The following is a 13,229-nucleotide window of genomic DNA, read 5'->3' as shown; positions in this document are numbered from 1 at the left end:
CCTGCATATTCATTAGGGATATCTTGAAAATCAGACTGGCCAGGCGGTCCCAGAGGATTGGGTTAAGAACCACTGTGACAGGCAACAGAGGGTAGTGGTGAATGGAGCAGATGTGAAAGAAAGAGAGGTTTACCAGCACAGTGCCTCAATCTCCAGTCCACTTCAGTTTAATATTTTCTTAAATGACATTGCAGAGGGGTCATTAGAACAATCTGCATCCGAGTGGAGCAGAAAAAAAATGAAAGTTGTATAAAAAAAAAATCCTTGCAGATTGGTGTGGAGTTTGGCACATTATGTTTTGTTTTGTTTTTTTCTGACCCAGCAGTTTTCTCCTACTCAGTTAGAGCCAAGGCTGGGATCCTGGCACCATATTCTTTCATTCTCAATTCTGAGGATTTTTTCCCTATTTTACATTCCCCTGCCCCTCCCTTACCTACCCAATCTGGTCACTGCAGTGTCAGTCCTAAGACTCTCTCTCACCAAAGATGTGACATCAGGCAAAAGGGAATGTCTTCACTTCTCCAAATAGTTCCCTTTTTAAAATAAATACGAATCAACCAACCTTAAACCTACACTCATCAATACCTGCTGAGTTTTTATCATACCATTACCATTCACATCTGTGTCATACTTATTCATTTGGTTACTTATGTACCGTTTCATAGTGATGTACCGCCACATTTACTCACATAGTCTTATTTATTCACTTTGCTATTCTATTACATTAATAGGCTGAAATGTAAATATTGCTCTGTTCAATCTCTCCCCTCTTCCAGTTCCAAGTTAATTTTCCCTGTTTTATTGTAACTTTCTCACATCCTTTATCTGATTCACTGTATTTAAAGTTCAAGGTTCTTATTGAAAATATTGTTTTTTACGTTACGTTATGCTTTACACACTTTGTTATTTGTAAACCGGGTTGATGTGATGCCTGTCATGAAACTCGGTATAACAAAAACAATAAATAAATAAATAAAATAAAATAAAATGTCTTGGGATCCATTAAGGGCTCCCTTACAGATCCCCAGCCTTGCTGTCCAATATTGCTCCAACCACAGGAACCTACTAGTTTCTAGCTGCTCCACCACCTGGGCCCAATCACTACCAGTGTTCGCTTCTGTTCACATCTCTCCAATGTCAACTAAAGTCATCAATATCATAAGAACATAAGAAAATGCCATACTGGGTCAGACCAAGGGTCCATCAAGCCCAGCATCCTGTTTCCAACAGTGGCCAATCCAGGCCATAAGAACCTGGCAAGTACCCAAAAACTAAGTCTATTCCATGTAACCATTGCTAATGGCAGTGGCTATTCTCTAAGTGAACTTAATAGCAGGTAATGGACTTCTCCTCCAAGAACTTATCCAATCCTTTTTTAAACACAGCTATACTAACTGCACGAACCACATTCTCTGGCAACAAATTCCAGAGTTTAATTGTGCGTTGAGTAAAAAGAACTTTCTCCGATTAGTTTTAAATGTGCCCCATGCTAACTTCATGGAGTGTCCCCTAGTCTTTCTACTATCCGAAAGAGTAAATAACCGATTCACATCTACCCGTTCTAGAGCTCTCATGATTTTAAACACCTCTATCATATCCCCCCTCAGTCGTCTCTTCTCCAAGCTAAAAAGTCCTAACCTCTTTAGTCTTTCCTCATAGGGGAGTTGTTCCATTCCCCTTATCATTTTGGTAGCCCTTCTCTGTACCTTCTCCATCGCAATTATATCTTTTTTGAGATGCGGCGACCAGAATTGTACACAGTATTCAAGGTGCGGTCTCACCATGGAGTGATACAGAGGCATTATGACATTTTCCGTTTTATTCGTCATTCCTTTTCTAATAATTCCCAACATTCTGTTTGCTTTTTTGACTGCCGCAGCACACTGAACCGACGATTTCAATGTGTTATCCACTATGACACCTAGATCTCTTTCTTGGGTTGTAACACCTAATATGGAACCCAACATCGTGTAATTATAGCATGGGTTATTTTTCCCTATATGCATCACCTTGCACTTATCCACATTAAATTTCATCTGCCATTTGGATGCCCAATTTTCCAGTCTCACAAGGTCTTCCTGCAATTTATCACAATCTGCTTGTGCTTTAACTACTCTGAACAATTTTGTGTCATCTGCAAATTTGATTATCTCACTCGTCGTATTTCTTTCCAGATCATTTATAAATATATTGAACAGTAAGGGTCCCAATACAGATCCCTGAGGCACTCCACTGTCCACTCCCTTCCACTGAGAAAATTGCCCATTTAATCCTACTCTCTGTTTCCTGTCTTTTAGCCAGTTTGCAATCCACGAAAGGACATCGCCACCTATCCCATGACTTTTTACTTTTCCTAGAAGCCTCTCATGAGGAACTTTGTCAAATACCTCCATCACCACAGGGCTGCAGACCAGTGAGAGGAATTCGAAACTCTGGGCTCAAGCTGGCCACAGAGTCTGGAGTTTCTGGCAAGATTCCTTCTACCCTTGGTGACACCAAGGACCTCACCGGAGTCAACGTCATGGAGCCAGGCCAAAAGACAAAGGAATCTACTGGCCCAGAAATATCCTGCATAGGAGCAGATGAAAAAACCCATGGGCAACTCTTCCATTTCTTGCAGATCAAGGTAGGAAGAAACTTTCAAAAGGTCGCCAACGAGCTGCTCTCGCCCACTGGAATCTTCCTTCTGCCATCTTGTATTCCGTGGAAGCTGCAGAGTTTGGATGTCTCACACACTTTTGATGTTTAAAAGGCTGCATGTAAATTCACATGGACAAATCCCAACTTGCAAAGAACAGGAGTAATTGTGTGTGCATCATTTTGCATAATTCTGAAAGCAAACTTATGCACATAAGTCTGCTTTGAAAATTAGTGTAACTTTGCATGTAGCTGCCATGTAAGTTACCCGTGATGTAATAAAATTACCCTCCCTGTGCAGGCCACTGATCCAGTTTGGGCTTTTCCATGCCAGTTGTTTTCCTGGAGACATCATTCTCCAGCATTGGAGCAGAACTGGGCTGCTGGTTTAGGAATGAGCTTTTGAGATCCTGCATGTCCTTCTTCAAGTACTGTGCAAAGAAGGGTCAAACTCTGGTTAAAGCAGAGTTGCCTACCTGTAAGAGGTGTTCTCAGAGGACAGCAAGATATTAGTCCTCACCATGGGTGACATTATCAAATGGAGCCCTGATGCAGAAAACGTATGTCAAAGTTTCTATAACTTTGATTAGGCACACTGAGCATGCCCTATACTACATGTCCACATGGGGTCCCTCTCCAGTCTTGAAATACAGAATATGATTAAAATAAAAAATAGGAGAAACCCAACTCCGAGGGGTGGTGAGTGGGTTTCATGAGGACTAACATCCTGCTGTCTTTGGAGAACGCCTGTTACAGGTAAGCAACTCCGCTTTCTCAGAGGACAAGCAGGATGGTAGTCCTCACACATGGGTGAATCCCTAGCTACAGGCTGCTTCCCAACACAAAAGGGGACCAACAGGCACCCAACTAGGTGCCAGCGGGCACAACACAGGTAACAGAGGGAGAGACAGCCTGAACCCAAACAAGGCAGGAGAGTTGGGTTCTACACCTCCTACAGGTTCTGAAGGACAGACTGGCTGAACATCAGCCATCTCTATCCAGACAATAATGAGATGTTGATATGTGGAGAGAACTGCACATCACAGCCTTGCAGATCTCCTCCATGGGAATTGCTCGCAAGTGGGCCACTGATACTGCAATGGCTGACAGAATGAGCCTTAACATGACCACCAAGATGCAGTCCTGCCTAAGCATAACAGAAGGAGATGCAATCTGCTAGACAATTTGGCAATGGCATCACCCAACTATTCTTGTCAAAAGAAATTAAAAGTTGGGTGGACTGTCTATGGGCTTCAATATACTCCAGATAGACGGCTAAGGCACTACACAGTCCAAACTGTGCAGTGCTCGTTCGCTTTGGTGCAAATGGGGCCTGGGAAAGAATATTGGCAAGATGACTGACTGGTTAAGATGGAAATCCACCTGAGGCAGGAAATTAGGATGCGTACGCAATACCACCCTGTTATTATAAGACTAAGTATAAGGTGGATAACTCAACGCACAATTAAGCTCTGGAATTTGTTGCCAGAGGATGTGGTTAGTGCAGTTAGTGTAGCTGGGTTCAAAAAAGGTTTGGATAAGTTCTTGGAGGAGAAGTCCATTAACTGCTATTAATCAAGTTTACTTAGGGAATAGCCACTGCTATTAATTGCATCAGTAGCATGGGATCTTCTTGGTGTTTGGGTAATTGCCAGGTTCTCATGGCCTGGTTTGGCCTCTGTTGAAAACAGGATCCTGGGCTTGATGGACCCTTGGTCTGACTCAGCATGGCAATTTCTTATGTTCTTACTAAGGCCTGGAGTTTGCTGACCCTGCACATTGAAGTAATTGCCACCAAAAATAGGACCTTCCAGATCAGATACTTCAGATCACAGGTGCACAGTGGCTCAAAAGAAGATCTCATCAGCTCAACTAGCACCATGTTGAGGTCCCAAGACATAGCAGGAGGCCTTATTGCAGGCTTCAGTTGAAGCAGGCCCCACATGAAGTGTACAACTATAGGCTGTAAAGAGATGGGCGTACAATCTACACCTTGGTGGTATACACCAATTGCACTGAGATTACCTCTAATGGAGTCTGTCTTTAAGCCAGCCTCTGACAGGTGTAGTAGGTAGTCAAGCAGTTTTTGTGTGGAGCACGAGAACGGATCTAGGACCTTCGGCTCACATCACATGGAAAACCTCCTCCACTTCAGTCCACAGGACTTTCTAGTAGAAGGCTTTCTAGAAGCCACCAGGACCCGAGACACATCCGCTGAAAGATCAAGTGGCTGTAGGATTGACCTCTGAACAGCCAGGCTGTGAGCGACAGGGCCTGGAGGTTGGGATACTGCAGCCTGCCTTGATCTTGCGTGATGAGATCTGGGGAAGTCCCCAGACTGATCGGTCTCTGGATGGACAACTCCCATAGACGTGGAAATCAGTACTGTCTCGGCCAATGGGGGACTATAAGGATCATAGTCCTCCTGTCTAGCAGGGCTCCTATGAAGTCCAATTGAAGTAATGAGCTAAGATGGGATTTTGGGTAGTTGAGAACGTGCCCAGTGACTAACACCCAGATAGTCAAGCACATGGACCTGGTAGCCCCTGCCTGAGATGTGCTCTTGACCAGCCAATCATCCTGATATGGGAAAACATGCACTCCCAGCCTGCGGAGGTGCGCCGCCACCATGGTCAGGCGTTTTGTGAAGACCCATGGGGCTGATACGAGCCTGAATAGCAACACCCGGTTCTGGAAGTGCTATTTTCCCACAACAAATCAATGATACTTCCTGTCACCAGAGAAGATCTCGATATGAATGTATGCATCATTTAGGGCGAGGAGCACAATGAGTCCCTGTTTTGCAAAAGGGGGATTAAGGTGCCCAGGGAAACCATCTTGAACTTTTTTTTCTTAGAAACTTGTTCAAGGCCCTTAGATCTAGAATGGGACGGAGTCCTCCTATTCTCTTTGGAATCAGGAAGTACCTGGAATAGTATCCCCATCCTCTTTGCCCTGGTGGTACTGGCTCAATCACTCTGGCTGTTAGGAGAGCTCTGCTAATAGTACCTCCTGATGTGCTACAGCCCACAAAATGGGCACAGAGAGTAATTTGACGGGAGACCCAATAGGTTCAATTTGTAGCCCTGACAGATGATGGACAGAACCCACTGGTTCAAGATTATTCTGGGCCACTGGTTTGCAAAGAATCACAGCCTTCCCCCGACTGAAGAGTCAACTGTCGCGGGTATGGGCAACTGGCATACGCTCCCTACAACCCTGTCAAAACCCTGGAGTTGACAGAGGAGCCGCCTGGGGCTTGGGGGCTCTCTGCTGCCTAGGTCAGCTGCGGGAGCCCTGATGATGTTGACAGGAGCAAAGGGGTGGAGAACAGTACTTTTTTTGGCGAAAGACAGACTTCCTTGGCCCCGGTCTAGCCAGCCTCCTAGAAGAGGACTGATCAGGAGTGATGGTGGAGAGTTGGAGGATTTCATGGTGGTCCTGAAGCTGGGCCACTGCTTCTGTCACCCTCTCTCTGAAGAGGTTCTCTCCAGTACAAGGCATGTCAGCGAGTCGTTCCTGTACCTCTGGTCGGAGATCTAAAGCCTGCAGCCATACCATTCTGCAGGCACCAATTCCTGCTGCAGAGGCTCCCGATACAGTCTTGAAAACATCGTAGGTCGCATGGACCTTGCGTTTTCCCACACTCCAGGCTTTTATGTACCAGTGACATGAAGGTGTCTGGGTGATATTGAGGCAGCTGCTCGGCCAGCTCTTGCACCTATTTCCAGATGTCCTGTGAGAACTGGCTCATTTAGAGCTGTTAGGCAGGGATTTGGGCAATGAGCATGTTGCTTGAATCACCTTCCTCCCAAGAGTGTCCATCGCTCTATGGTTCTTCCCCAGGGGTGCTGAGGAATGAGTCCAAAAGCACTTGGCCCTTTTGAGGGTGGATTTGGCCACCATTGACTGGTGGGGATTCTGACATTTATCGAATCTTGCAGCCTTCTGGGTGAGGTAGACCCTTGTCTGCCTTCTTAAGGGGAGGTACTGTGAGGGGGTGTTTCCATATCCTCAGCAGCAACTCCTTAAGGATCTCGTATACTGGGACCACCAAGATCTCCTTAGGAGGCTCCACGAACTAGAGGATCTCAAGTATTTTGTGCCTGGCATCCTCCGTCAACAACTGAAACAGGATGGCTTCCGTCATCACCCTGCAAAAGTTAAGTCCTCAGGCAGAGATTTCCCTTACTCCTCTGGAGAAGGTTCTGAAGGAAGACCCACAAAGCCTTCGGAGAGCTCTGAAGCATCATTCCCCCTAGGGTTCTTCATCATCACTGTAAGCCATAGGGGATGGGTCCCTAGGTGCTCGTCCTTCATCCAGAGGTGCAGGCACTGGTAGAACTGGATGGGGGGGGGGGGTGGCAGGCTTTGATGGAGCTTCCTCCTCAGAGGAATTGGCAATGACTACTGTATTGGTAGGGGGAGCTTCGGTGCTCTGCTGGTCATCAGTGCTGTCCCAGAAACCAGCGTCAACTGGGTCGTTAATGCACCGATGAGCACATTGAGCTTCTCCAAAAGCAGTACAAGGATGGGCGACATCAGGTCTGGTGCTGTTGGTGCCACAGGATCGAAGCACTGCAACGCCCAGTTGACCGCTCGCTAGACTTGACGCTCCAGCTCCTCCTCGAATGTTGCTGATGTCAACACAGACTGGGAGGAAGGGGGGGTGGCCAGATCCTCTTCGGACCCAGGAAGTGGATCAGTGACTGGCATCAGGACTGATGGAGACCATTGCGGATTCCTGGCACCAATGGAGGATTGGCACTTCTCACCATGGGTTCACTTTGGGGGCATCCTGGCAGAAGCTGGTTCATCCCCATGCCCGGCATCATGCATCGAAGGGGACAAGTGCCAATGCTTCTTCAGCTTCTCTCAATGCTTGGCCCGGTCTTTCCCTGGTGCAGAGGCCGATGACAAGGAACATGACCTCCTCAGCCTGGAGATTGACGATGGTCGGTCTCCAGCACACCTATCCACCGGCGGCGACAGATCTGATGGTCCACCACTGTTGATGGCTCGGTGTCCATTGGCGCGGCTTCTTGTTACTTTGATGCCAATGGCTCAGACTTTGACCCAAAGAGATGCTCCATCTTGTCGAGTCGAAGCCATCGTCTTTTTGGGGTCATCTGGGTGCATACGCAGCAACACTGGACGTTATGTGATGTCTCCAGACAGAGGACACATATCTTATATGGATCTGTGATGGACATGGTCCTCGGGCACCGGGGACATTGCTGAAAACCGGACGTGGCCATAATGGATGAAACAAAAGGAGCACAAACTGAAGGCGATGGCAATGGGATGTCTATGGTCAGCAGGCACTGATGTACTGCCACCATGGGGAATCAACCGAGCAAGGAAACTTACCCAAAATGCCGAAAACTCGAGTAGGAGATGCTAAGGGAGGGCACAGAGGGACCTGGCGATGGAAAAAGGAAAACCATGAAAACCGCAAGAAAAAGCATGTTTTCCACAAGGCTAAAAATAGCCAACGTGCGCTCACTCACATTGCAAGGCTTACAGCTCCGCGGAAACAGAGAGACTGGAGAAGGACCCCATGTGGATGCATGGTATAGGGCATGCTCAGTGTGCCTAGTCAAAGTTCTAGAAATGTTGACATAAGTTTTCCGCATCTGGGTTCCATCTGATGATGTCACCCATGTGTGAGGACTACCATCCTGCTTGCCCTCGGAGAATTCTTACCTTAGTCCAAGAAAAAACGTAATTGCATCTTGGGTTGGATTTCTGGCTCAGATCTTCTTCTTTCCAGGGTTGAGGAATGATGCAAAGGCAGCGTTCACAGCCCCTAAAGGGAGGGAGACCTGGTCATCGTGCAATGGTGGACACCTAGTACCCACATTCAGGACTCATGACTGCAGGGTTCTGGATTGAGCACTGGTGCATGGCTCTGGCCGAGGGTTGTTGCTATAATGACTGGAGTAAATAGGGGTGGAAATCCTAGGGGAGCTGTGAATGAAGGCTCATGGTGCCACATCCCAGTCCTGGTTCCCATTGAGCTGGAAGCCAGAAGGGAGCAGGAGGAATTGCGGTTTAAAAAAAAAGTTGAGCAGCAGCATGCAGTCCTTCATCTACACAAGGGGTTCTGAGGATGTCAATCCATGAGGGGGTCATGCACGAGGAAGATCTTTTGGTGTTCTAATACACACAATGTTTAAGAGGCTAAATGATTCACACAAATAAACAGCATATACATTGAACAGCAGTACAGAACCGAAGGCACAGATAAGGCAAAAGGAACAACAGAGTGGGTGAAAAAAATACAAAATAATCCCTTCAACAAAAGAAAAGTGTGTCAGCATTAGCTGCTGAAGCAAACACTCCCCCTCCAGCAGTACATCGAAACAGCAGCATCACATACAGGAATGTGATAAACCAAAACTGCTGTCGTATTGGGAGGGAGGGCGCTGGAAGAAAAGTTAGGATAAGTCAATGAGTGAGTCCAAAAGTTACTTTCTTTTTTTTGGTTCTGTAGCTTCCTGCTAGCTGCTCCTTTGTGCTTTTAGCTAAATTAGACCCGATCTGTACTGGGACCACAGCGCCATGAGTTTCCATTTACAAGTACCCAAGGTTCTTCCCTCCTCTGTCCTTAACAGCATCTAACCAACCATGTCATTGACAGTCCTCAGCCAGAGGCCAAGGACGAAAGTTTCCTCTTGAAAACCAGGGTAGGTATGCAACTTCCATCTTGGACCATGAAGTGTTCCTCCCCTCAGGGGGCTGTGAACTCTGCCTCAACCATGTCAGGAAAGCAAGAAGCCAGGCCCAGGAACTGAACTTGGATCTCTGCATGGCAATGCACAGTGCCACCGCTGTTCAACTTGGATTGTTAACTGGATTGAGCTTTACCCACATAAATGATTCTAGTTCAGTTTTGGATTGTGATCACTGCAAATCACAGACATTGACCATGACCCAGGTGTTTATCCTCAGGTCTGCAATCAGGGATGTATGAAATGCTCATGATCAAAACCCAACCAGATGTGTTTTCAGCCTATTTCAGGTTTCCCTCAGGTTCAATGGGGAAATTTGTTGGAATTTTACCGGCGACTCTGGAAAAAAAAAATTCAACCAAATCCAATGCAAATTTAAAAGTGATTTACCACTTTGCAGAAATCTGTACTGGGCAGGCAATTTTGTATAAGGCCATTTCTACGCACAAAGCATGTTTTACCCGCAGAAGTCTCTCTGAAAATTACACTTTGGGGGGGGGGGGGGGGGGTGCAATTTTGAGTAACCTGCCTAGTGCGCAGGTAGTTTTATACTCGAGAACCTGGTAGACAGTTTTCAAAGAAAACCACACATGCAGTTGTGTTCTTTTTTAAATTCATTTGTACAGCTGCCCAGCGATAAAAGTACCTCTGGACTTTGCACTCCTCCTTTTTCTGCAGGCAGAGGAAAAGGGGGGGGGGGAGTGAACCCTCTGCTTAGAGGGTTCCATTCTGCATGTGTACTTTACTCCCCCGATCCAAACACCCCCTCCTCCCCCAGGTACGCCGCTGTTTAATGTGATTAAAAGCACCATTGCGAGGGAGGGCAGTTTTTAGACTTTCAATTTACATGAGCAAATGATTTTGAAAATTCTCCTCTGCACAGATGTGCAACATGCAATAGCACATGGGATAAATATAACCCATCACGCAGGTTAATGAAAGTCAGAACAACCTTCTGTGGTTCCCAAAAATGCAGCGCTAGCTTCTACCAAATATTCCACCATCTGTTAACTTCTACTGAGGAGGTGTGCACAGTAACTCCTGTCATCTCACCAGGGTGGAAAGAAATTAAATTTACTTAAATACTTTGAAACCAATGTAATAAAGTGCACAGAATTGTGCTAAACGGGCAAATAGCATGCGTTAAATGGGATAATACACGATTTGCCCTTATAGCTTGTGAACTTCAACTATTTGCTTTGCTAATAGCTATACCTTTTTTTTAAACAGTTTTACGCCTATGAAATTTTATTATAATGCAAGGTGACTGTGATGCAAAATTATGCAAACCAGCTCATCAGCTATAAACGCACAGCTAACCATGCACAATAAAACCTTTGCAAACACAATTTTGGAAAAAATAAACTACATCTCAACAAGGTGTACTTTCATTTTTTTGCAATATTTTCCATAGGAAAACTACATACACTATTTTGCTTCAGGGCTTATTTGCATTTAAGTCTCAGGAACAAACTGGTGCTTGCACAAAATGGAAATGTGCATTCAATTGTGTACACTTTAATACATCAGCCTCTATGTTTTAAGCCTGAAGATAAGTTTCTGTAACTGAGAAATGGCCAGCTCTGCAGGGAAGGTATAAGTCTGTGACATGTTAAGGTTCTCCAATGTCATGCTCCCATCTACATCCTGTATGCTTCATGCAAGTGGGAGATTAGGGCAACATCACACCGACCACAGAGCCTGCCTAAGTGAGCCCTGCATGGAACCATCTCAGTCTGCCACAAAGACAATCTCATTCAAAGTTAAATTGTAAAGTTTGCTTAAGGTATAATTCTAGAAAGGAAGGCAACAGCAATGGCTTTATCCACTGCAGCAGTGGAACAAGTTCTGCAGTGCTGGTTTTTGTTAATCTCCTGCCTGTGTGTCCTTCAGTGCTGGTGCGGTATGCTGAGCCCAGGGAGCCCCCTATTGCAGACAATACCTGGAATAGAACTGAGGAGATCTGAAGAGTCTTCTGATGAGAAATGTTGCGTCTGGACAGATGATGAACGAATTTCGTTTTCGGCAGAGGTTCTGACTGGAGGCTACGAGGAAAGCAAAGGATTGACAAACTTTATTCTAAAACAAAGTAGCGAAGTAGATGTCCACCCAGTTTGCCCAGCTATCCCTACCTACTGCTTCTCACTGCAGACCTGACTTGATATTTGGTCTACTCCCTCCTTTACCCATATTTCCATGCTCTGTACCTGTCCCAGGTGTGCTAGAATTCTGTCCCTAGATTGGCTGCTATCACATCTACTGGTAAGCAATTCCAGGCAACTACCACCCTAGGTAAAAAAAAAAAAAAAAAATCCTCACACTTTCTCTGCGCCTGGGCCTTATGTAGGGCCTAGGCCAATTTCGCTGCAACCTATCACAGATTTGAGGCCTGGTTCTGTGGCCTAGGCCCTGGCTGAAGCCTTGGGCTTGCGTAGGCCTAAAGCTGTAGTAGGTCACCGTGACCTCGGCATAGACCAGATGCCTGGGCCTTAGCTCGATGCTGCAGCCTGATCCAGAGATCAGTTTCCGATGCTGGGGCCTCAACCCGGACCCAGGCCCAACACTAGGGCTGGGTTCTGACATCAGGATCCAGGCCCTACCCGGGGCCTTGGCCTGGCCCCAGGCCTGACGCCTCTCCAGCGGAGGGCACCATTTTGATATATGGCTATCATATGTCAAAATGGCACCCTCTGCTAGGTATGATGCGCCGGAGTTAATTAACTCAGGTGCCTCCCAAGCAGACAATGTCATTTCATCTAAGAAGAAAGAAGACGGGACCGAAGATCTCAGAGGCTTGGCCCCAAGCCCTGGCCTAGCCATCAGGCTCTAGCATTGGACTTGGGTCTGCATCAGGACCCGGTCTCTTGACTCAGCCCCAGCCTTGGCTGAGGCCCAGGGTATTGGACTTGGCTCTGGACCGTGATGCTGGATTCGTGATAGAGCAATTAAGTTTGTTCAATTTTTGGGGTCTCGGCTGAGGCCCCGGCCAAGACTCCGGTGTCAGTCTGCAGCTTAAGCCCGAGCGCATATCTTGGTAAGTCCCCAGCCCTAAGCCTAGGCCCCAGCATTGCACTTGGGCATAGTCAGAAACCCCTAATCTGGGCCTCAGCCAATTCCCTAGGCGAGGTCCCAGCTTCAGGCCTGGACCTGGGCCTAGGTCCAGATTAGACAGATCAATTTTTTTTGTTTTCAAAACGAAACATGAAAACTAACTAAATTTAGTTGGATTTTCAATTGTTTTGCTTCAAGAATGAAACGAAATAGAAAATGTCATCTCATTTCCTATTTAATTTCTCCTGAATGCCCATCCCTACTAGAGAGTGCATTGAAAGGATAACTTTCAAAATGCAATTCAATGTGTAAAACAGTGCTTTACCCATGGAAATGCCTTGTTTTAAATTGCTTACCCAATATGCAGGTAAACTTATGTGCTTATGTCCTGTGGGGTAGATTTTAAAAGAAGCGCGATCAGCCTACTTTTGCTTGCGCATCAGACTCAAGCAAAAGTACGCTGGATTTTAGTAGATACGCGCGGAGCCGCGCGTATCCACTAAAATCCTGGATCGGCGCGCGCAAGGCTATCGATTTTGTATAGCCTGCGCGCGCCAAGCCGCGCTGCCTCCCCCCGTTCCCTCCAAGGCCGCTCCGAAATCGGAGCGGCCTCGGAGGGAACTTTCCTTTGCCCTCCCCTCACCTTACCCTCCCTTCCCCTACCTAACCCACCCACCCGGCCCTGTCTACACCCCCCCCTTACCCGGCCCTGTCTACACCCCCCCCCCTTACCTTTGTCGGGGGATTTACGCCTCCCGGAGGGAGACGTAAATCCCCGCGCGCCAGCGGGCCTGCTGCGCGCCGGGC

The 13,229-nt window shown here is 46.8% G+C and overlaps 1 protein-coding gene across 10 annotated transcripts in view; it reads right to left on the bottom strand.

The window, feature by feature from the left end:
- VDR (vitamin D receptor) overlaps positions 1 to 13,229 on the bottom strand; it is a 223,585-nt gene that overhangs the window by 52,539 nt on the left and 157,817 nt on the right. For all 10 annotated transcript variants that reach the window (XM_029595097.1, XM_029595094.1, XM_029595096.1 and 7 more), the window contains one exon: positions 11,314 to 11,416. In XM_029595097.1, coding sequence (XP_029450957.1) covers positions 11,314 to 11,416 — 103 coding nt within the window. The remainder of the gene's footprint in view (positions 1 to 11,313; positions 11,417 to 13,229) is intronic.

The sequence above is a fragment of the Rhinatrema bivittatum genome, chromosome 3 (assembly GCF_901001135.1).
Source record: "Rhinatrema bivittatum chromosome 3, aRhiBiv1.1, whole genome shotgun sequence".
Classification (NCBI taxonomy): Eukaryota; Metazoa; Chordata; class Amphibia; order Gymnophiona; family Rhinatrematidae; genus Rhinatrema; species Rhinatrema bivittatum.
This window is presented reverse-complemented; position numbering and strand designations above follow the sequence as displayed.